The sequence below is a fragment of the Ranitomeya imitator genome, chromosome 1 (assembly GCF_032444005.1).
Source record: "Ranitomeya imitator isolate aRanImi1 chromosome 1, aRanImi1.pri, whole genome shotgun sequence".
NCBI classification, from domain to species: Eukaryota; Metazoa; Chordata; class Amphibia; order Anura; family Dendrobatidae; genus Ranitomeya; species Ranitomeya imitator.
Window position 1 is genome coordinate 724,266,757 of NC_091282.1, and position 23,521 is coordinate 724,290,277.

The following is a 23,521-nucleotide window of genomic DNA, read 5'->3' on the forward strand; positions in this document are numbered from 1 at the left end:
CGCACATTAGCGTAACGCTAATGTGAACGTAGCCTTAGTGACGCACAAACTACTAGATTAGGCATGCTGCCCAGCACTAAAGAAGTGCACCCTATGAGAGCAGACACCCTAGTTTACAGGGCCAAAAATGATGAGCTTGGCTGCACCCTGAAAAACGACATGCAAAAAACAGGGATTTTTATGTACTCACTGTAAAATCCTTTTCTCCGAGCCAATCATTGGGGGGACACAGGACCATGGGTGTTATGCTGCTGCCACTAGGAGGACACTAAGTAAACGTAGAACAAATTAGCTCCTCCTCTGCAGTATACACCCTCCTGCTGGCTCTAATTGAACCAGTTCAGTGACAAAGCAGTAGGAGCTCATAGCTATCAAACAAGAATACAATATGTCAAACTAAAGAACAAAAACAAGCCATCAGGCTAACAAAGTGGGTGCCGTGATTGGCTCGGAGAAAAGGATTTTACGGTGAGTATACAAAAAGTCCCTGTTTCTCCTTCACTTCACTGGGGGGATACAGGAACAGGGGACGTCCTAAAGCAGTCCCTGGGTGAGAAACAACAACAGCTGAATCCCCATGAACCGGTATTCTACAGATGTGTTACTGCCGATTGCAGAATCCGTCTGCCAAGGGCCGCATCTGCAGAAGCCTGAGAATGAATATTGTAGTGCTTTACAAAAGTGTGCAGGCTGGGCCAAGTCACAGCTTTGCAGACCTGTTCTGCCGACGCCTGGTGCTGAATGGCCCAAGAAGCGCCCACTGACCGAGTGGAATGTGCCTTAATCCTCACTGGGATAGGCCTGCCTCTGACACGGTAGGACTCCTAAATCGCCAAGCGAATCCAACTGGCTATTGTAGCATTAGAAGCAACTAGACCCTTTCTTTGCCCCTCCAGAAAAGGAGCTCAGCACGACAGGGCTGTCAACTCCGAGACCAGTCTGATTGATGTCACCGCAACCAGAAAGCTACTTCATAAGAAAGAAAAGTCAGCTAAATGTTTTGCAGCGGTTTGACAGGAGCCTCCTGTAGAGTACCCAAGACCAAATTAAGGTCCCTTGACTCCAACAGCATGTTACAGGGAGGCACTACGTGGGAAACCCCCTGACTGAAGGTCTTCACCTGTAATCTGGTAGCTATCCTGAGTTGGAAAAGGACGGTGAAATCTGGTACATGAGCGAACTAAGCGCTATGCCTGACACCAGGCCAGTCTGGAGAAATTACAAAATGGGGAAATCAGGAAAAGATGATAAGCATCCCAGATCTTGATGGATGCAAGAAACTCCCCCTTCTCCATCAAGGTGATGATCGAACGGAGGGATTCCATCCTGAAGTGTTGAACTCTGACGAACTTCTTTAACAGTTTTAGGTCCAGTATGGGCCGCACCGTTCCGTCTTTCTTCAGAACCACAAATAGGTTTGAGTAAAACCCTTTGAACCTTTCGTTTTGCAGAACCGGGATGATGACTCCGTCTTTGCGGAGCGTGTCTATGGCTCGGTAAAAGGCCGCAGCCCGTGCCTCTGTTTTGGGAGGGAAAGACAGGAAAAACCATGTCGGAGGGCGAGAAGAAAACTATCTTGTATCCGGAGGACACCAGGTCCCTGACCCACTCGTCGTGAACGACCAAGAGCCATGCTTGATTGAACAAGGGCAGAAGGCCGCCTACCTTGCTGGTGCCTACCGGATACCGCAACAAGTCATTGCGCAGAGAATCTTTGGGATCTGGATCCTTTGGATCTAGACTTTTTTGGCCTGCTCTTCCAGGAATGATTGGGTCTATACGAGGCCTGGGAACCCGTCTCTACACAGAGGCCCCGACCCGGAAGAGGCGGTCGTAGAGGACCAGCTCACATTGCCGCGAAAGGGCCGGAGTTGAACTTGCTGTTGACTCCGAAAGAGCCGGCTGGCTTTTGCTGAGGAAGGAATTTACTTTTCCCTCCAGCAGCGTCAGAGATAAGTTGGTCCAGTTTTTCTCCAAATAAGCGACCACTCTGGTAAGGTTAAAGACTTTTTTGAAGCGGAATCTGCCCGCCACTCTGAGCCATAATGCTCTCCTGATGGTGATGGTGTTCGCGGCCCTGCCAAAGCAGAGCTGTTGGCCGCATCTAGCGAGGAGTGCACCACAATCACCGGCCCGAGAATTCTGGTTAGCTAGACTCACTGACTCAGGATGAATATTACTGTCCTGAATGGCTTTAGCCAGATCCTCCTCCCAAGCGACCATAGCTTTAGCCACCCAGGTCGCGGTGAAGGTTGGAGAGTGCAGAGCCAGAGGCTTCAAAGACAGACCGGGCAAGGTTTTCAATCTGACGGTCAGTGGGATTATTAATTGAGGAGCCATCAGACAAGGATTGGAGGGTTTTGGATGCGAGAGGAGATATGGGAGAATCCACTGAAGGAGACTCTATCCAACCTTTCCTTAGATCAGGAGCAAAGGGATATCTTGTCTCAATGGGCTTTTTCCCTGTGAAACGTTTGTCCAAAGTCTCTGTCAATCACCCCGAGTATACTGACATTGTTCAAACACCCAATGAGTACGTTTAGCTCTTTTGTAAGACACCGTGTGATCTGGAATAGCTGTAAAGTCCTCGTCCACCCTCAGAGTCTTGTTGACTGCTTCGATGAGGGTATCTACCGTCTCCTGATACTCCTGTGAGTCCGAATCTATGGACACATCAGACTCATTCTGAGCCCTGTTCCCTGTGAACCCCTGGAGAGGGGGAGAGGGAAGAGGAACTCACGGACCCCGAAGCGCGAGAGTTCCCGGGGGACGTGCTATGGGTCTGTTTCATAAAATCCTGTGCGTTTTTTCATAGAGTACGACCCCTGCTGGTCAACGGTTCCCACACAGCATAGGAGCTCTCTGCACCAGGCAAATGGAAGCCCTGACTTGAGGAGAGAACCCAGAGAGAGTCTATTGCCTTGGCCAGAGAAGCCATACACTGTGCCAGAGACGTTGCCCACTCAGGGGGACCAAGTCCACTAAGGTTGGCAGTAGCAGAAGGCTCCTGGGCGCATACAGGGTCACAGGCCGTGCAGAATGGAGTATTATGGCCCCGGGGCAACAAAGTATTGCAAGTGGTACATGAGGCGAAAAGCAGTGTTTTGTTAGCCTTCTTGGGTGCTTTACATTGTTACATAGTGTACCCTTGTGACCTCCTGGTAAAACACTGCACTCAGGAGAAAATGTACTGCAGAGAAGGGGTTAAGCTCAGCTTTGCAGTTTACCCAGGGTCCTGTGTTCTGTGCTCCCAAGGATGATGTCCCTCTGTCCATGCTCCTCCTGGCAGCACTGCCGTGTCAGTCCAGATGGCGCCCCGCGGCAAACCGAGACCGTAATCTCACACGTGCGTGCTTGAGATTGAAGGAAGATGGCCGCCAGGATTAGCAGTGGCGCATCTCGTATAGAACGAGAAGCGCTTGAAAAGTGGGCAGAGCCGCCCGCGTGGGCGGAGTTCCAGGAGAAAAGCCAGGGACTAAATTTGCTGCATGGGCGGAGTTAAAAGACAGACCGCGGCCTAGTCCGGTCAGAAGCTGGGGACTAAATTTTCAGTCCCGGCCGACAAGCAAACGAGAGAGAGCCGAAAGCGGTGAAAAAAAACACCGCCGGACGACATTTCTACGTTTACTAGTGTCCTCCTAGTGGCAGCAGCATAACACCAATGGTCCTGTGTTCCCCAATGAGGCGAAGGAGAAATATATATGTACATAAGATATGAAGCACTGTTGATAGTTTGGCCTAGTTATGCAAGCTCGCAACCCGTGTCAAGGGTCCTAACACTAAACTTAAAAGCAAAGCCTCAAAAAGACGGATAAAAATCCTCCAAAAAATTCAAGAATACAGAAAAAAAGTTTAACTTCTTTTAAGTTTAGTGTTAGGACTCCTATTGTATAATAAATAGACGAGCACCATATGACCAGAGGTTGTTGGTAGAATAGAGATAATGAAAATGATATTGTAAAATATCTGGTGAAATTAAATGGAATGTAAACAACTGACAAATAATATGGAAAAAATACTCACTTCATCCTCAATTTGCAGGATGGGCAGAGTTTCTCTGCTGTCAAATATATCTTGTTTGATATGTGGATCCCTTTGGAGATGATCGCTGTTCTTCTGATCAGAAGACACTCTTGCCTGACTCTGTCCTGCTGGGCTTTGTTGATTATCGCCTTCATCAGCTGGACCTTGGCTATCTTTCTTCTCAGCTTCTTGAATTAATTCTTCATCTGAGGTAAGGAACTCATCAATGGAATCGGCACTGGTGTGGGACTGTTCTTTAACCTGCGTGCCATTGTTGAATTGCTTGTCTTCCGCTTGCATCACAGATTTGATTTCTTTTTTCGGAGACCTTTGCGACTCAGCTTCATTCTCACCACTTACATTTTCTGACACAGGTTGCCCTTCACACTTGTTGACTAATTCCTTATCGCTTGTTTCTCCAGAAGGTTGAGGACTTAAGGATGAACTGGAAAGTTTCATATCTTGATCATTTGGATCACACACAGAGCCTGACTCATTACCCGTCAGCGTTATGGTTGGTTTTGTAGCAGCACCGACAAGGCTGCAATTCTGCAATAGAGGTGGTGGTGGTGGGATGTTTGCCAAAGGAGCACCGAATGATTGGAGGGGCACAACATTAGATGCGATCACTGTTTGTCCACCACCCATGTAAGATAAAATTTGTGGAAAAGGAAGTGATGGCTCAGTGTTACTTGTAGACGGGGATGAAGTCACTGCAATCGTTCCAAGCTCAGAAAGCACGGGCAGATTTTGCGGAAGGATTGTCACTTCAGATTTATTTGGGCTGGTCTTGGAAGGAGAGAGAACAGGCACATTAGCTGGAGTAGAGGCAGGGGAAATGGTGCTTGCTGGAATGGAAGCATTGCCTGCAGCTTCAGGTTTTGTTAGAAGAGGAAGGCGGACACTCATAACAGAACCTGAGGAATGGTGAATAAAGAGGAAAAATAATTTTAGACCATCCGGTCAATTAAAAATTCAGTCTTTAAACAACAAGCTACAAGTATAACCCTGGTAAGTGTTACCTCGCTGGAATCAGTCTCTGTTGCTACATTATGCTGCTGTCAGATTACGCAGTAACAACCTGCTGACAGATTATCTTCAAGGATTGTTTAAATAAATAGGCACTTAATAAGTAGACATGAGCGAATTGATTCACAGAAATCTGGGAGAGCAGCCATGTCAGCATTTTGTGGCCTCGGGTCGTGAGTCCTATCAACCACCTTCCAATTGGTCAGAAGCGGTTTGCAGTTTCCTGGCCAGCGGCCATTGAGTACTTGACCTGGACCTGGGTCATTCAAATTTTCTTGCTCCTCTTTATTAATAAAATATTCTAAGTTTTAAATGTTACTGGACCCTAGATGCAATACCCATTACTGCACAGGGACTGCAGACCACCCCATTTGAGTAAATGTGGAGAAACATGGCTGAGCTTCAATACAAGACCTATCCATGTGATGTCCATACTCCGTGGTTTCCTGTGACCCCCAATGAAGGATCCATGAAACAAATATTACGGTAAGAACCCAAAAATCCTGTTCGCATGTTTGGTTATATTTCTTTGTGTGTGCTGAAGTATTTTTTCTACATATTTAATCTGAGGAGCATCAAGTAGGGGCAGAGAGCCTGATTCCAGATATGTGTCACATGCTCAGCAGTTTGTTGCGGTTTCAATACAATCAGCGTTTTACCAGCAGGAGAGGAGCAGGTCTCACATGCCAGACAATCTAGCTAGTCTGTGTAACCCCGATTCACCCACTAATTTTAAAGTATGCTGGAAATGTACAGTGTGTACAGGAAGCTGCCAATCAGGGGTTTGGGTGGGGTTATACAGAGCTCGGCATTTATAGCACTGCTACATCAAAATTAGAGATGCTATAAAAAATGCACCAAGCAGTCCATTAAGTGATATCACTGGAATCGGGGTCTTTACCCCTACATGTTGCTGCTCTCAGATTAAATAATAACAAAAGTCTTGGGCTGTGGTTGACCCCCAAAATCTGTTTCTCGGAGCCTTCATTGGGGGACACAGCACCCTCCAATGTTGATCAGCTCTTTTTACTGTGTTATATTGTTACCAATTGAGTTTGGTTGTTTTGTTTCTCTCTAACATGTTACTTCTCCTACTGCTTTCTCACTAACTGATTAACCTAGTGCTAGTAGGTGGGGTGTACACTGCAGAGGAGGAGCTAACTTTTTTGTGCATAGTATCAAGCTCCTAGTGGCAGCAGCATACACCCATGGTTTCCTGTGTCCCCCAATGAAGCAATAGAGAAATCTTATTTCTCTACTGCAGACATTTTTTGAACGTTGCAGCCTTTATTATCTGCACAGTGACTGAGGGAATACTGGCATTTCAGAACTTTTCGCACTGACGTGAGTGCTGAAGAATTTTTTATACTCATTGTATGTTCCTTTTCTTCCTGGCACTCCCTTTTATACACTGAACGTGCATATTCTTACTACTCAGATTAAATAAGAACACTTGAAAGTCTGGGGTTTTGTCTGACCCCATGGCAGGCCCTCTTGAGTCTAGTCCATACATAAATTCTTAATATGTAGAAAAACCTAGTGACAAATTCCCTTTAAGACCACAGACCCGCAGAATGTAACTGAAATAAGAAAACTTTTCTTAAGCAAATAAGTCTAAGTTTATATTATATAATTAAAAACATACTGATTAGTAACCACTAAATGGATAATGTAGGATTCCAAGTACCTAGATTACGTATGATCACTTGTTGTCTGCTTTGCTGAACGTTGGCAGAATTAACTTTTTGCAATGGCACAAGCTGAATGATCTGGCCATTGGGGTGCCTAAATAAAGTGGCACCGTTAGGACTCTTTATGGGCTGTAATACAATCTTCTGTCCAGGAGGTGACTGAACACACTGTGCTGGGCGAGCAGGAGTAGAAGCGCTGTTTACTGGAATTAGAAGAAGTCGAGGGCCTAAACGTTTCGGCTGTCCTGAGCTTGCTTCAGAAGGAGGCAAGGATGAAGTGACTGTAATATCAGGGATAAAACCAAAAGTTAGCCATCGATTAAACATGCATCAAATGTAGAATATTTGTATATGGTGTCTTCTGCACTTTGGTAGAATGTGAAATTAAGGCATTTTGGAATTTTGAATAACTGAAAAGCCTAAATTCAAAATTATATTACAAATATATTTTTTTTTAAATAAAGTAGCAAAAGAAAACAAAGAAAACCTCACCTGGTTTTACACTCATTGGAGATGCAAGGTTTATTCCAACTTGAGAAGCTACTGGCCCAAGTTGTGGTATAGTGGGTGCAAGTAAAAAACTTGAAGGAGCAATTTTTTTATTACTACCAGGTTTATTGGAAAGGGGGATGGATGATGTCTTCTTTGTAATTTCTAAAGGTTTAGCCAAAGCCGAAGTCAGTAAAGGCGGTGTCAAAATATTACTTTTAGTGGATGGAACTGATGTCAAGCTCATTGCACGAACGTCATTTTCAGCTACTATTCCTGCAGGAATGAACACAGAAGAGCTTTTTGTTACCAGTTTTGTTATACGCATTAAGGTGGGGAGCGAAGATGTTGCTTTCTTTTTGGAAGGGGATACGGTGTTTAAGCCATCAGAAGAAAGTGAGGTGGTAGATAAAGCTGGCAGGTTCATAGAAGAAGAAGTAGTAGTGATAGCTGGGGCTTGCTTTGCTGCTGCCACAGCAGAAGAGATGACTAATAGCCGAGTAGACTGGGTGCTCAGTTTGGGTGACCCAAGAATGGTGGATTCAGATGAGTTGACTCCAGGACTTTTCTGGACTGATCCAACTTCACCCGTGAGAAACTGAGTAAGTATGCTGCTAGGCTCGGACTGTGCAGCTGCAAAGTAGAACATCTGCATGTCAACATCTTCCAACTCATTTATTAAATCTTTACTATGGAAGGAAATTAAGATAAGCTTATATTATCAGTTGGATAGTTTTTCAACAGTAAATCACTAGATATAATGTGAAATCACGCTGCTCTCTTGGAAATAATAGGGTTCGCTGTAAAATACAGAAATAAAAGCCCCTCTGTTATGGTAGTCTTTGCTGGTCTTTGCCACCAGAATGCAAAATCCATTGATTGGCTGCAGGGTGAATAATGACCATGATCCACCCAAGCGGAGGCCATAATGTTTTGTCCATGAGTCCCCTGATGGACTGAATAGAAAGGACATCATATCTGCTGGTCCCAGCAGAGCGGCGTTGGTTCCGAGTGGGCGCACAGGACGCCGCAGAGGTGCGTGGGAGCGCGCAGGATGCCGCAGAGGTGCGTGAGAGCGTGCAGGATGCCGCAGAGGTGCGTGAGAGCGAGAAGGATGCCGCAGTGGTGCGTGGGAGCGCGCACAGGACGCCACAGAGGTGCGTGGGAGCGCACAGGATGCCACAGAGGTGCGTGGGAGCGTGCAGGACGCCACAGAGGTGCGTGGGAGCATGCAGGACGCCGCAGAGGTGCGTGGGAGCGTGAAGGACGGCGCAGAGGTGCGTGAGAGCGTGAAGGACGCCGCAGAGGTGCGAGAGAGCGTGAAGGACACCGCAGAGGTGCGTGAGAGAGCGAAGGACGCTGCAGAGGTGCCACAGAGGTGCGTGGGAGCGAGCAGGACGCCGCAGAGGTGCGTGGGAGCATGAAGGACGCCGCAGAGGTGCGTGAGAGCGTGCACGGCGACACAGAGGTGCGTGAGCGTGAAGGACGCCGCAGAGGTGCGTGGGAGCGCGAAGGATGCCGCAGAGGTGCGTGGGAGCGTGCACGGCGCCACAGAGGTGCGTGAGCGCGAAGGACGCCGCAGAGGTGCGTGGGAGCGCGAAGGATGCCGCAGAGGTGCGTGGGAGCGCAAAGGATGCCGCAGAGGTGCGTGGGAGCGCACAGGATGCCGCAGAGGTGCGTGGGAGCATGCAGGCCGCAGAAGAAAAGCATGGGCGCGCGCAGAGTTGCGTGGACACGCAGATATACAGTGTATGTGTGTGCTACAGAGATAATGTGTACGTTGTAAATCTGCCTGTGTATTATGTGCCATAAGCAAGGAAATACTAACAATTACCTCCATATTATACCCTTAAACCTAATGATATTGAACCTCCCACTTTCTTACACCACCAGGGAAGTTTTAAATTAGTAGAAGATATGTTTTTCCTATGTTCTTTCTAAACTTGAGGTGACATAGTAAAAAAAAAAAAAACAACACTTAATATACCTAAAGAATGAAATGCTTCAATTTGCACATACCAGTCTGGTTTTGCTGTGACTCGAGGATGTCTTTTGCCTTTTCTTCAGTAACGGAATCTGAGGAAGGATTATTAGTAGCCATTTTGGCTTTATTTACTTTAGACAGGTGAAAGTGCGACAATCTGTGTGTTAAATAAGCTGCAAGTCTGTTAGCTGGATGAAGTGCTCCCATTTGTCCCAAAAGCAATTTTGCGTGAGGATAATTCTTGCCGTTTACCTATGACATGACAAACAAAGCAAAAACCAATTAGAAAAATAACAACATTAAAGCTGCACAAGTTGTGCAATAAATTCAGTGCAGGCTTTTTCCAGCTAAGACTGACTATAATGACCACTTCTTCATACCCTGGGGCTGTTAGCGGGAGCAGAAGCTAACTTGCAATACATGGGATTAGTGGTCTGGGGTCTGGCTCCCCAAACTGAGTTCCAAGAGCACTGGAGTCTAATGTAGCTACAATTAGGTTTTTCCCCTATCTCAGTAGACAATGGGTCCATGTTCTGAATGGTTTAGAGATTAATATTTACCCCCCTCAGCAATGTACGGTACAGATGATGCAGATGGGAGGTCTACGATACAAAGAGTCTTTGCATGTAAGGTGCACATATGGTGAAGGCTTAGGAGTGGAGATTGTGCCATCAGCAGAGGATATCGAGTGTAACAAACAGCTGATACTCTGCTGCAATGACCAATATTGAAGCTGGCCATAACATTTGACCCCTCGGGGGAACCACCATCACACTGGTTTGCAACGTGGTGGGGGAGCCCATTAGGCCCTAAAAGGTTGCCCTGTTAGTACAATACTGACTGGCACACAATACTGGCAGGAATGTTACGCGATCAAAGGATCGCATGTTCAAGTCACCAAATTAGACCAATATGGTATAAAAGAAATGAAAAAAATGCATAGTGGTATAAAATATATAAAAAAGCACATACATTTTAAAAATAATTTTTTGTCATGAAAAATCTTTTATCAAGAAAAATATAAATTGTTATCAGCGCATTCACAAAGCATTTTAGAGAGTTCCCGCAATGGTATTACCTAAATACCGAGTAAAGAAAAATAAAATGTATTCCAACATGTAACATTGCTGGAGATTGTGATTTTATTGTGCAAGGTGAACATATTAAAAACAAACAAATATATGCTACTGATCTGCCAAATTTCCTCTGCTCTATAATCTGCTGTCCGGAAAAACGATACTTGATGGGGTTTTTTTTGTAACAGGTTCGCTCTAAAGTGACTGTCAGCACAGAAAGACTTTTCAAACAAAGTCCAGGCGCACGCAGCTTCACGACAGGGCCAATCATTTATATACTATATACTCATTCCCACCTGGCTTGGCTTCCATTCATCTCCTCCCTTCTCCGACTAGATGAAGCCAGAGTTGTCAATGTAAGAAGAGGGGTAGGCGATCGTGGAGAACCAAGCAGGTGGGAAAGTGTACAGTGGCATGCAAACGTTTGAGCACCCCTGGACAAAGTAACTGTTATTGTGAACAGTTAAGCAAGTTGAAGATTAAATGATCTTTAAAAGGCCTAAAGTTTAATATGATACATATATTCACTTGTTACATTGTAAAAATTACAAAAAGGAAGATGGGCCGATGCAAATGTTTGGGCACCCTTGTAGATTTTTGTGCTCAGGTAACTTTGACCTATGTTTCAGTCCTTAATTAGCCAGTTAGGGTTATGGCTTGTTCATTATCATCATTAGGAAAGGTCAGGTGATGCACATTTCCCAGCTTTATAAAAAGCCAGCCTCCTCTAACCTTGTGCGAAAAAACAGACGTGGGTTCTTCTATGCAGCTGACTAGCAGTCTGAAAATGGTGGAGGCCCACTATTGCCAGGGTATCAAGAGCTTGAGCTGTGGCTCATCTCTACCGCTTGAAAGGTCAGCATGTTAGTGAATTTGATTTTATGATTCCTTATGGACTAGGGAAAGGCTTATAAATTACCAGGAAGAATAACAGAAGGATGGTACAACACAAAAGCTGCCTTTGTGTTATGTAATGGGAAATGCAAGTATCAACTAAAAGAGGATTTTTAGACTTGACATAAAATCCTTTTCTCGTAGCCTAGATTGGCAGACACAGGAAAATGGTTGTACGCTGCTGCCACTAGGAGTCTGACAAGGCCGGAGTCACACTAAACGTATGAAAAATCAGTCCGAGTCTCCTTGCCGAGAGTTGCACAAGTGTTCTCCGTATGGTCATCCGTGTGTAATGCGTTTGCAATGCTATGATGAGATTTTCTCGCACCTATGCATCTGTATGTATGACATGCGTATGGCTTTACATTTCTCACTGATTTTCCCCATTGATTTTAATGGCTCAATTTGCTGAAATGAGGAAAATGTGTGCGTATTTGTCACAAGCTAGACGAATGGTCCAAGTGGTGTCCAAGTTTTTCTCGCACCTATAGGCTTGCACTGGTGAGATTCGGATGATATACGCGTATAACCACACCATGCTGTGATTTTACACGTCGAATACGCCTGAGGAAAAATACAGTGATGTGAGCTGCCCCATGGATTAGCAGTGGTTCGAGTGCTATGCGATGTCTTCTCACATAGCACTTGTCCGTATTCTACACTAGTGTGACCACGGCCTAAGAATTGAAATTTGCTCCTCCTCATCACCTGCCTACTAACAACCAAGCTGTTCAGTTAGTGAGAGAAGTGGGATTATTGGTACTCCCTGTAAAATCTCTCTTTTGGTGCCTTCATTGGGGGACCAATCAACCATGGGTATATGCTGCTATCGCTAAGAGGCTGACACTACGCAAAAAAAAAAAAAGGAAAAATAGCTCGTCCTCAGCAGTATACACCCACCGACTGGCACAAAGCTCATCAAGTTAGTGGTAAAGCAGTAGGAGAAGCAACATTAAGGGTATGTGCACACGTTGCGGATTTCCTGCGGATCCGTAGCGTTTTTTGCGGTGCAGAAATGCTGCAGATCCGCAAGTGATTTACAGTACAATGTAAATCAATGAAAAAAAAAAAAAAAACAGGCTGTGCTAATGGTGCGGAAAATTCCGTGCGGAAACGCTGCGGATTAAAAGAAGTAGCATGTCACTTCTTTTTTACGGATCTGCAGCGTTTTTGTACCCATTCCATTATAGAAATCCGCAGGGGTAAGAAACGCAGTAAATCCGCACAAAATCCGGAGCAAATCCACACAAAAAAATGAGTCAAATCCGTACCTGCGCTTTAACATAGTAACATAGTAACATAGTTAGTAAGGCCGAAAAAAGACATTTGTCCATCCAGTTCAGCCTATATTCCATCATAATAAATACCCAGATCTACGTCCTTCTACAGAACCTAATAATTGTATGATACAATATTGTTCTGCTCCAGGAAGACATCCAGGCCTCTCTTGAACCCCTCGACTGAGTTCGCCATCACCACCTCCTCAGGCAAGCAATTCCAGATTCTCACTGCCCTAACAGTAAAGAATCCTCTTCTATGTTGGTGGAAAAACCTTCTCTCCTCCAGACGCAAAGAATGCCCCCTTGTGCCCGTCACCTTCCTTGGTATAAACAGATCCTCAGCGAGATATTTGTATTGTCCCCTTATATACTTATACATGGTTATTAGATCGCCCCTCAGTCGTCTTTTTTCTAGACTAAAAAAAAAAAAAAATCTTTCTGCCAAGAGATGCAGAATCCGCACCAAAAATTCCTAAGCCTAATCCGCAATGTGTACACATAGCCTTACACAACTATGTACAAGCCCAACAGAAAGCACGTAACACTAACACAAGCACAGAACTAGAGAGGGTTCTGTGTCCCCTCAATGAAAGCTCCAAGAAAGATATTTTACAGGGAATAACAAAAATCCCTCTTACCTTATCTCTTCATAGGTGGACACCGGTAACCATGGGATGTCCTAAAGCAGTCCCGAGGATAGGGAACAGAATAAGCAGGAAATGTTAAGTCGGGTGGCGGGTGACTGCTGCCTGCAGTACCTTTCTTCTCAGGCCAACATCAAACGAGGCATGGGTATGAACCCTGTAGAACCTCGCAAAAGTGTGCAAAGATGACCAGGTCGCGGCCTTGCAAATCTGAGATGCAGAGGCCTGGTGGCGAAATGGCCCAGGACCTCACACCCCCCCATGACGTGACATGCCTTCAGTATCGCTGAATGAATCCAGAGGAGCACCCGGCACGGTAGATTTGGAAGCTGGGTGCCCCTTACGACAACCCTTAAGAATGATAAACAAGGCGTCAGAGTGACTAAAATAAGCAGTTCTTGAGAGATAGAAACAAAGGGCTCTGACCAGATCCAGTTAGTGGAGGGACTTCCCCAGAGCATGAACTGGAGAAGGACAGAGAGAAGGTAGAACGATCTCTTCATTAATGTGGAAGGAAGACACCACTTTAGGCAGGAAGGAAGGGACAGGTCTGAGCACCACCCTATCCTGATGAAGAACGTGAAATGGGGATCGGCAAGATAGTGCAACCAACTCAGAGATGGCGGTGACTGCGCCGAAAAAGGCAACCTTCCATGAAAGGAGCGAAAATGTAATGTCCTTAATGGGTTAGAAAGGAGGTTGGTGAAGAAAGCCTAGTACGAGATTAAGATCCCAGAGCTCTTTCAGAGGATGACACGGAGGTGCCAGGTGAGCGACACCCTGAAGGAAGATCTTTACCTGGGGACAAAAGGCCATATTTTGCTAAAAAAGAACTGAAAGCGCAGAGACCTGACCCTTAAGGGTATGTGCACACGCTGCGGATTTTGCTGCGTTTACAGTATAATGTAAACCTAAGGGAAACTAAATCCGCAGTGCACATGCTGCGGAAAAAAACACGCGGAAATGCAGCGGTTTACATTCCGCAGTATGTCAATTCTTTGTGCGGATTCCGCTGCGGGTTTACACCTGCTCCAATAGAAAACTGCAGGTGTAAACCCGCAGCGGAATCCGAAATAGAAACCGCGATAAATCCGCAGGAAAAACCGCAGCGGTTTTGCACTGCGGATTCATCAAATCCGCTGCAGAAAAATCCACAGCACTCACAGATACGTGAGCACATACCCTATAGGTACCTTCACACTAAACGATATCGCTAGCGATCCGTGACGTTGCAGCGTCCTCGCTAGCGATATCGTTTAGTTTGACACGCAGCAGCGATCAGAATCCTGCTGTGATATCGCTGGTCGGGGCTAGAAGGCCAGAACTTTCTTTGGTCGCTGGCTCTCCCGCTGACATCACTGAATCGGCGTGTGTGACACCGATTCAGCGATGTCTTCGCTGGTAACCAGGGTAAACATCGGGTTACTAAGCGCAGGGCCGCGCTTAGTAACCTGATGTTTACCCTGGATACCATCCTAAAAGTAAAAAAACAAACGCTACATACTTACCTACCGCTGTCTGTCCCCGGCGCTGTGCTTCTCTGCTCTGGCTGTGAGCACAGCGGCCGGAAAGCACAGCGGTGACGTCACCGCTCTGCTTTTCGGCCGCTGTGCTCACAGTGAGTGCAAGAAAGCACAGCGCCGAGGGACAGACAGCGGTAGGTAAGTATGTAGCGTTTGTTTTTTTTACTTTTAGGATGGTATCCAGGGTAAACATCGGGTTACTAAGCGCGGCCCTGCGCTTAGTAACCCGATGTTTACCCTGGTTACCGGCATCGTTGGTCGCTGGAGAGCGGTCTGTGTGACAGCTCTCCAGCGACCAAACAGCGACGCTGCAGCGATCCGGATCGTTGTCGGTATCACTGCAGCGTCGTTTAGTGTGAAGGTACCTTAAGAGTACTGAGAGCGAGATAAGAATCTAGGCCTGACTGTAGAAAGGCCAGTGTGGACAGGAGGGAAAAGGATATAGGAACGAAATTAAGGTCTTCACTCCACTGAAATAAAGCCTTCTAATATATATGGTAAATGCGTGAGGACGCACGTTTTCTCGCATTTATCATGGTCTATATGGCATGAGGAGAAAAACAAGCCTCCCTCAGAATGGCAGCCTCAACAGCCATGCCATTAAATTCAAGAGACAGAGAACTCTAGTGGAAGAGGGGGCCCTGTGAGAGGTCTGGATGGTCTGGAAGCCTCCACGGGATGTCCACGAGCAGGTTTACTAACGTCGCATACCAGGCCCTTCTGGGCCAATCCAGAGCTACCAGGATAACTACTTGGACCCCCTCCGCCTTGATCTTTTTTTAAGACTTTTGGAATCCGTGGGAGAGGAGGGAAAAAAAAAATAGAATAGCTGAAATTGGGACCACGGAATGACCAGAGCGTCATAACCGAAGGCTAGGGAGTCGCAAGACCTGGCTACAAAACCAGGCACCTTATGATTTATCTGAGACGCCATCAGATCGACGTCCGGAGTGAGCATCTGTGACAGATCTGGTTGAAGACGGCAGTGTTGAGAGACTACTCACCCGAGGTGGGACCCTGACCAATCAGGAAGTCAGCTGCCCAACTGTCCAGCCGCGGAATGTGAACTGCTGATATTGCTGGTACGTGGCGTTCTGCCCAAAACTGAATCCTTGCTACCCTCACCATTACTGATTTGCTGCGCGTCCCACCTTGGCGATTTATACATGCCACGGCTATGGCGCTGTCTGACTGAACACAAACTAGATGACCAGCAAGGTGATTCTGCCAGTGGCCAAGGGAGAGGTAAATTGCTCTGATTTCCAGCAATTTAATGGGAAGAGTGGCCATCTGAGAGTTCCGGTGACCCTGAGCTGTGCGATGGAGAAAAACCGTTCCCCATCCGAGGAGACTGGTGTTGATGGTAAAGAATAGCCAGCGGAGTGGAAGGAATGATTTGAAGCGTAGAGCGAAGGACAAAAGGGTCCACCATGTCAGAGACTGTCTCACCCAAAGGGATATCATAATGGGACGGTTCAGGGAGGAGGTACTCTTGTCCCAAGCTGACAAGAGAGCTAGTTGAAGGGGATGGGTATGGAACTGGGCAAAGGGTACAGCTTCCATGGTGGCAATCATCTTCTCCAGTACGCTCATGCAGAGTCGCAGGGGATGAGGAAATGGCAGTCTTAGGGAACAGATAGATCCCCAGTCACAGTGATGAGATCTTTTTCTCTGGAAGAAAGACCTTGGCACAAGTGGTGTCCAACAGCATGCCCAAAAAACACCAGGCGTCGAGGCGGGATCAGGGAAGACTTTTCCCTGTTGAGCATCTAGCCAAGACCGGAGAAAATGTCCCGAGTTATCTGAAAGCTCTGGCGGTCAGTCTCGGGAGGAAGGACCTTTTTTCAACAGATTGTCCATGCAAGGGATGATGAGTATCCCCTTGGATCGAACAAAGGGCATGACCGTTGCCATAATCTTTGTAAACACCCTAGGGGCAGAGGTCAGGCCGAAGGGAACGACTGAACTGGTAGTGCTCCTCTGGAATCGTGAATCGGAGAAATCTCTGATGCGGGACACAAGTAGGGATGTGCACGTAAGCATCCTAACAGTCCACTGAGCAGAGAAACTCCTCGGGTTCTATAGGAACTCTATAAGTGATGGAGACAGACTCAACTGTTTGTCCAATTCTGGATCTCAAATGGTTAAAGGGAGCCATCTTTTTTGGAACCACAAAGAGGTTGGAATAAAATCCTGAAGAGAAAAGGATAGGGCCAGTTACAACAGAGCCTACTCAAAGTCAGCGACGGTCCAAATGTAGCTGCGAGGGCTACTGTGTCCCCCAGAACCGTGGCCGCACGTAGAGAGCAGAGCTGCCGCTGGAGCTGATGAACCGGAGGAAGAGGCAGGGACTGGATGCTGTAGGAGAAGAGCCGTCAGTTGTTCAGGCCGGGTAGTGCACAAGTAAGGTCCTGCTTGCTGATTGCCATTCCTGCCGAAGGCATGGATTAGCATGAAGGAAGAGGCCCTGTGTTAGGCCTAAAAACGAGCGAGAATAACGAGCGCAGACAGTGATGCTAATCGCAAAGGGCATTGGCGTGGTATGGAGAAGAAGAGATTAGCTTTCCCATTGGATAAAAAAGCATGCGCGCTGATTAACCGGAGATGGGAAAGAGGCTTAGCTGAAAAGGGGTTGCGGGGAGCCAGGAGACAGCCCAAAGGCGAGGAATAAATTTTGAGAGAGGGCCTGGGTGGACATCGCGACACCAGCTGTATCTGGACTAGCACGGGGGGAATGGCGGGGAGGACGTACCTTAAAAGAGAGTCCTTATCCTTCTTCGCCCATGAGGAAGACGTATGGGTCCTCGAGTGGATGGGGGTCTCTGGGATATGGCGTCCTCCTTACCGCACTGTCACGGATCTGGACGTTGCAGAAGACAGTGTCAACCCCTAAAGGGGTGAAGACTACAGACAAGTAACCAGAGTCGTCCTCCCGGCCCACACCGAGGACAGGGTTAGGACCAGCCACTGAGAATTGACCCTGAAACACTGAGATGACAGGGAATTAGACTCTGCCCTGCAATTCTAAGAGTGGACGATGTGGGTGACACCACATTGTTCTCTCAGTCGAAAGAGTGTAGAAAAACAGGGTGAGAAATTACACCCTGTAGAAAAAGAACCTGAAAGAAAAATGGGGGAAACAAGTGAGTAAAAAAACAGGGTGACCGGAAAAAGAAAAGACGGATCTAAAATCGGATCCAGGTCTGCCTCCTACTGACACTAACCTAAAACTGATTAGTGAGCTTTGTGTCAGTTGGTGAGCGTGTACTGTGGAGGAGGAGTAATTTCCTTTTATTTGCAAAGTGTCAGCCTCCTAGGGACAACAGCATACACCCATGGCTACCTGTGTCCCCAATGAAGCGATAAAGAAAGCTTTTGGAGATGCAGAAATTTTATTAATACATCCCAACGAGGCAACGTGAACAAAAAGGGAAGGTGTTTTGTCTCTTAATAAAGGCTACAAGAAGAGGATTTAATCGTAAGTTCAAAAATCCTCTTTTCTCAGACACTTCAATGGTTGACTGTTGTGAATTCTGTTATCGAACTCCCTCCTGTGGTCATGAATGGTACTTCGGCGAGTTCTGTCCATGGACTCCCTCTGGTGGCTGTGAGTGATGCTGCTGCTTCTGAGGTTCCTTCCACAGGTGACTTAGTTTATTCATTGGCTGGCTGCTCTATTTAACTCCACTCAGATCGCTACTCCATGCCAGCTGTCAATGTTCTCGCTCTTGGATCTTTCGGGTGACCTGTCTACTCCAGCAGAAGCTAAGTCCCTGCTAGTTAATTATTTGTTCATTGTTTTCTTGTCCAGCTTGCTATCATGATTTTGCCTTGCTAGCTGGAAGTTCTGGGATGCAGAGTGGCACCTCCGCACCGTGAGTCGGTGCGGAGGTCTTTTTACACACTCTGCGTGGTCTTTTGTAGTTTTTTGTGCTAACCGCAAAGTTACCTTTCCTATCCTCAGTCTGTTTAGTAAGTCTGGCCTCCCTTTGCTGAAACCTGTTTCATTTCTGTGTTTGTGATTTTCATCTTAACTCACAGTCAATATATGTGGGGGGCTGCCTTTTTCTTTGGGGAATTTCTCTGAGGCAAGGTAGGCTTTATTTTCTATCTCTAGGGCTAGTTAGCTCTTAGGCTGTGAAGAGGCGTCTAGGGAGAGTTAGGTACGCTCCACGGCTATTTCTAGTGTGTGTGATAGGATTAGGGGTTGCGGTCAGCAGAGCTCCCACTTCCCAGAGCTTGTCCTTTGTTAGTTTAACCATCAGGTCGTTTCGGGTGCTCCTAACCACCAGGTCCATAACAGTACAGCTGGCCCAAAAGTGTTAATGCATCTCAATAGAGGGATAAGAGAAGTTCTGAGACCATTTTTTTTCTCTGCAGTGTGTTTTGTCTTTCTTTTCCCCTAAACCTCTGGGTGGTTCAGGACACAGGTGTAGCTATGGACATTCAAGGTCTGTCCTCTTGTGTGGATCATCTCACTGCAAGGGTACAAAACATTCAAGATTTTGTAGTTCAGAATCCGATGTTAGAGCCTAGAATTCCTATTCCTGATTTGTTTTCTGGGGATAGATCTAAGTTCCTAAATTTCAAAAATAATTGTAAACTGTTTCTTGCTTTGAAACCCCGCTCCTCTGGTGACCCCGTTCAACAAGTAAAAATCTTTATTTCTTTGTTGCGTGGAGACCCTCAAGACTGGGCATTTTCCCTTGCGCCAGGAGATCCTGCATTGCGTGATGTAGATGCGTTTTTTCTGGCGCTTGGATTGTTTTATGATGAACCAAATTCAGTGGATCAGGCAGAGAAAATCTTGCTGGCTTTGTGTCAGGGTCAGGATGAAGCGGAGGTGTACTGTCAGAAGTTTAGAAAGTGGTCTGTGCTTACTCAGTGGAATGAGTGTGCCCTGGCGGCAATTTTCAGAAAGGGTCTTTCTGAAGCCCTTAAGGATGTCATGGTGGGATTTCCCACGCCTGCTGGTCTGAATGAGTCTATGTCCTTGGCCATTCAGATCGATCGGCGCTTGTGTGAGCGAAAAGCTGTGCACCATTTGGCGGTATTCTCTGATCATAGGCCTGAGCCTATGCAATGTGATAGGACTTTGACCAGAGCTGAACGGCAAGAACACAGACATCGGAATGGGCTGTGTTTTTACTGTGGTGATTCCACTCATGCTATCTCCGATTGTCCTAAGCGCACTAAGCGGTTCGCTAGGTCTGCCACCATTGGTACGGTACAGTCTAAATTTCTTTTGTCCGTTACTCTGATTTGCTCTTTGTCGTCCTATTCTGTTATGGCATTTGTGGATTCAGGCGCTGCCCTGAATTTGATGGACTTGGAGTTTGCCAGGCGCTGTGGTTTTTTCTTGAAGCCCTTGCAGTATCCTATTCCATTGAGAGGAATTGATGCTACGCCTTTGGCCAAGAATAAGCCTCAGTACTGGACTCAATTGACCATGTGCATGGCTCCTGCACATCAGGAGGATATTCGCTTTTTGGTGTTGCATAATCTGCATGATGTGGTCGTTTTGGGGTTGCCATGGCTACAGGTCCATAATCCAGTATTGGATTGGAAATCTATGTCTGTGTCCAGCTGGGGTTCTCAAGGGGTACATGGTGATGTTCCATTGCTGTCAATTTCGCCTTCCACTCCTTCTGAAGTCCCTGAGTTTTTGTCGGATTACCGGGATGTATTTGATGAGCCCAAATCCAGTACCCTACCTCCTCATAGGGATTGCAATTGTGCTATAAAATTGATTCCTGGTAGTAAGTTTCCTAAGGGCCGACTGTTCAATTTATCTGTGCCAGAGCACGCCGCTATGCGGAGTTATATAAAGGAATCCTTGGAGAAAGGTCATATTCGTCCGTCGTCATCACCGTTGGGAACAGGGTTCTTTTTTGTGGCCAAGAAGGATGGTTCTTTGAGACCTTGTATTGATTACCGCCTTCTCAATAAGATCACAGTCAAATTTCAGTACCCTTTGCCGCTGCTGTCTGATTTATTTGCTCGGATTAAGGGGGCTAGTTGGTTCACCAAGATAGATCTTCGAGGGGCGTATAATCTTGTGCGTATTAAACAGGGCGATGAATGGAAAACAGCATTTAATACGCCCGAGGGCCATTTTGAGTACCTGGTTATGCCATTCGGGCTTTCTAATGCTCCATCTGTGTTTCAGTCCTTTATGCATGACATCTTCCGAAAGTACCTGGATAGATTCATGATTGTATATTTGGATGATATTTTGGTCTTTTCGGATGATTGGGAGTCTCATGTGAAGCAGGTCAGAATGGTGTTCCAGGTCCTTCGCGCTAATTCCTTGTTTGTGAAGGGGTCAAAATGTCTCTTTGGAGTTCAGAAGGTTTCATTTTTGGGTTTCATTTTTTCCCCTTCTACTATCGAGATGGACCCTGTTAAAGTTCAGGCCATTTATGATTGGACTCAGCTAACATCTGTGAAGAGCCTGCAGAAGTTCCTGGGCTTTGCTAATTTTTACCGTCGCTTCATCGCTAATTTTTCTAGTGTTGCTAAACCGTTGACTGATTTGACCAAGAAAGGTGCTGATGTGGTCAATTGGTCCTCTGCGGCTGTAGAGGCTTTTCAGGAGTTGAAGTGTCGTTTTTCTTCTGCCCCTGTGTTGTGCCAGCCAGATGTTGCGCTCCCGTTTCAGGTCGAGGTTGATGCTTCTGAGATTGGAGCAGGGGCTGTTTTGTCGCAAAGAAGTTCTGATGGCTCGGTGATTAAACCATGTGCTTTCTTTTCTAGAAAGTTTTCGCCTGCTGAGCGCAATTATGATGTTGGCAATCGAGAGTTGTTGGCCATGAAGTGGGCATTCGAGGAGTGGCGACATTGGCTTGAAGGAGCCAAGCATCGCGTTGTGGTCTTGACGGATCACAAGAATTTGACTTATCTCGAGTCTGCCAAACGGTTGAATCCTAGACAGGCTCGATGGTCGCTGTTTTTCTCCCGTTTTGATTTTGTGGTTTCATATCTTCCGGACTCTAAGAATGTGAAGGATGATGCCCTGTCAAGGAGTTTTGTGCCTGACTCTCCGGGTGTTCCTGAGCCGGCGGGTATTCTCAAAGAGGGGGTAATTTTGTCTGCCATCTCCCCTGATTTGCGGCGGGTGCTGCAGAAGTTTCAGGCTGATAGACCTGACCGTTGTCCAGCGGAGAAACTGTTTGTCCCTGATAGATGGACTAGTAGAGTTATCTCTGAGGTTCATTGTTCGGTGTTGGTTGGTCATCCTGGAATCTTTGGTACCAGAGATTTGGTGGCTAGATCCTTTTGGTGGCCTTCTTTGTCACGGGATGTGCGTTCTTTTGTGCAGTCCTGTGGGACTTGTGCTCGGGCTAAGCCCTGCTGTTCTCGTGCCAGTGGGTTGCTTTTGCCCTTGCCGGTCCCGAAGAGGCCCTGGACGCATATTTCCATGGATTTTATTTCAGATCTACCTGTTTCTCAAAGGATGTCGGTCATTTGGGTGGTTTGTGATCGCTTCTCTAAGATGGTCCATTTGGTACCCTTGTCTAAATTGCCTTCCTCCTCTGATTTGGTACCATTGTTTTTCCAGCATGTGGTTCGTTTGCATGGCATTCCGGAGAACATCGTCTCGGACAGAGGTTCCCAGTTTGTTTCGAGGTTTTGGCGGTCCTTTTGTGCTAAGATGGGCATTGATTTGTCTTTTTCTTCGGCTTTCCATCCTCAGACTAATGGCCAAACTGAACGAACTAATCAGACTTTGGAAACATATCTGAGATGCTTTGTTTCTGCTGATCAGGATGATTGGGTGTCCTTCTTGCCTTTGGCTGAGTTCGCCTTTAATAAATCGGGCCAGCTCGGCTACTTTGGTTTCGCCTATTTTCTGAAATTCTGGTTTCCATCCTCGTTTCTCTTCAGGGCAGGTTGAGTCTTCGGACTGTCCTGGTGTAGATACTGTGGTGGATAGGTTGCAGCAGATTTGGACTCATGTGGTGGACAATTTGACATTGTCCCAGGAGAAGGCTCAACGTTTCGCTAACCGCCGGCGCTGTGTTGGTCCCTGACTTCGTGTTAGGGATTTGGTTTGGTTGTCGTCTCGTTATGTTCCTATGAAGGTTTCCTCTCCTAAGTTGAAGCCTCGTTTCATTGGTCCGTATAAGATTTCTGAAGTTCTCAATCCTGTGTCATTTCGTTTGGCTCTTCCAGCTTCTTTTGCCATCCATAATGTGTTCCATAGGTCATTATTGCGGAGATACGTGGCGCCTATGGTTCCCTCCGTTGATCCTCCTGCCCCGGTGTTGGTCGAGGGGGAGTTGGAGTATGTGGTGGAGAAGATTTTGGATTCTCGTATTTCGAGACGGAAACTCCAGTACCTGGTCAAGTGGAAGGGTTATGGTCAGGAAGATAATTCCTGGGTTTTTGCCTCTGATGTTCATGCTGCCGATCTAGTTCGTGCCTTTCATTTGGCTCGTCCTGATCGGCCTGGGGGCTCTGGTGAGGGTTCGGTGACCCCTCCTCAAGAGGGGGGTACTGTTGTGAATTCTGTTATCAAACTCCCTCCTGTGGTCATGAATGATACTTCGGCGAGTTCTGTCCATGGACTCCCTCTGGTGGCTGTGAGTGATGCTGCTGCTTCTGAGGTTCCTTCCACAGGTGACTTAGTTTATTCATTGGCTGGCTGCTCTATTTAACTCCACTCAGATCGTTACTCCATGCCAGCTGTCAATGTTCTTGTACTGGTTCAGTTCGCTCTTGGATCTTTCGGGTGACCTGTCTACTCCAGCAGAAGCTAAGTCCCTGCTAGTTAATTATTTGTTCATTGTTTTCTTGTCCAGCTTGCTATCATGATTTTGCCTTGCTAGCTGGAAGTTCTGGGATGCAGAGTGGCACCTCCGCACCGTGAGTCGGTGCGGAGGTCT

The 23,521-nt window shown here is 46.7% G+C and overlaps 1 protein-coding gene across 2 annotated transcripts in view; it reads right to left on the reverse strand.

The window, feature by feature from the left end:
* MGA (MAX dimerization protein MGA) overlaps positions 1-23,521 on the reverse strand; it is a 168,879-nt gene that overhangs the window by 43,106 nt on the left and 102,252 nt on the right. For both annotated transcript variants that reach the window (XM_069732533.1, XM_069732532.1), the window contains 4 exons: positions 9,252-9,468; positions 7,236-7,865; positions 6,740-7,024; positions 4,024-4,940 (listed from right to left, as the gene is read on the reverse strand). In XM_069732533.1, coding sequence (XP_069588634.1) covers positions 4,024-4,940; positions 6,740-7,024; positions 7,236-7,865; positions 9,252-9,468 — 2,049 coding nt within the window. The remainder of the gene's footprint in view (positions 1-4,023; positions 4,941-6,739; positions 7,025-7,235; positions 7,866-9,251; positions 9,469-23,521) is intronic.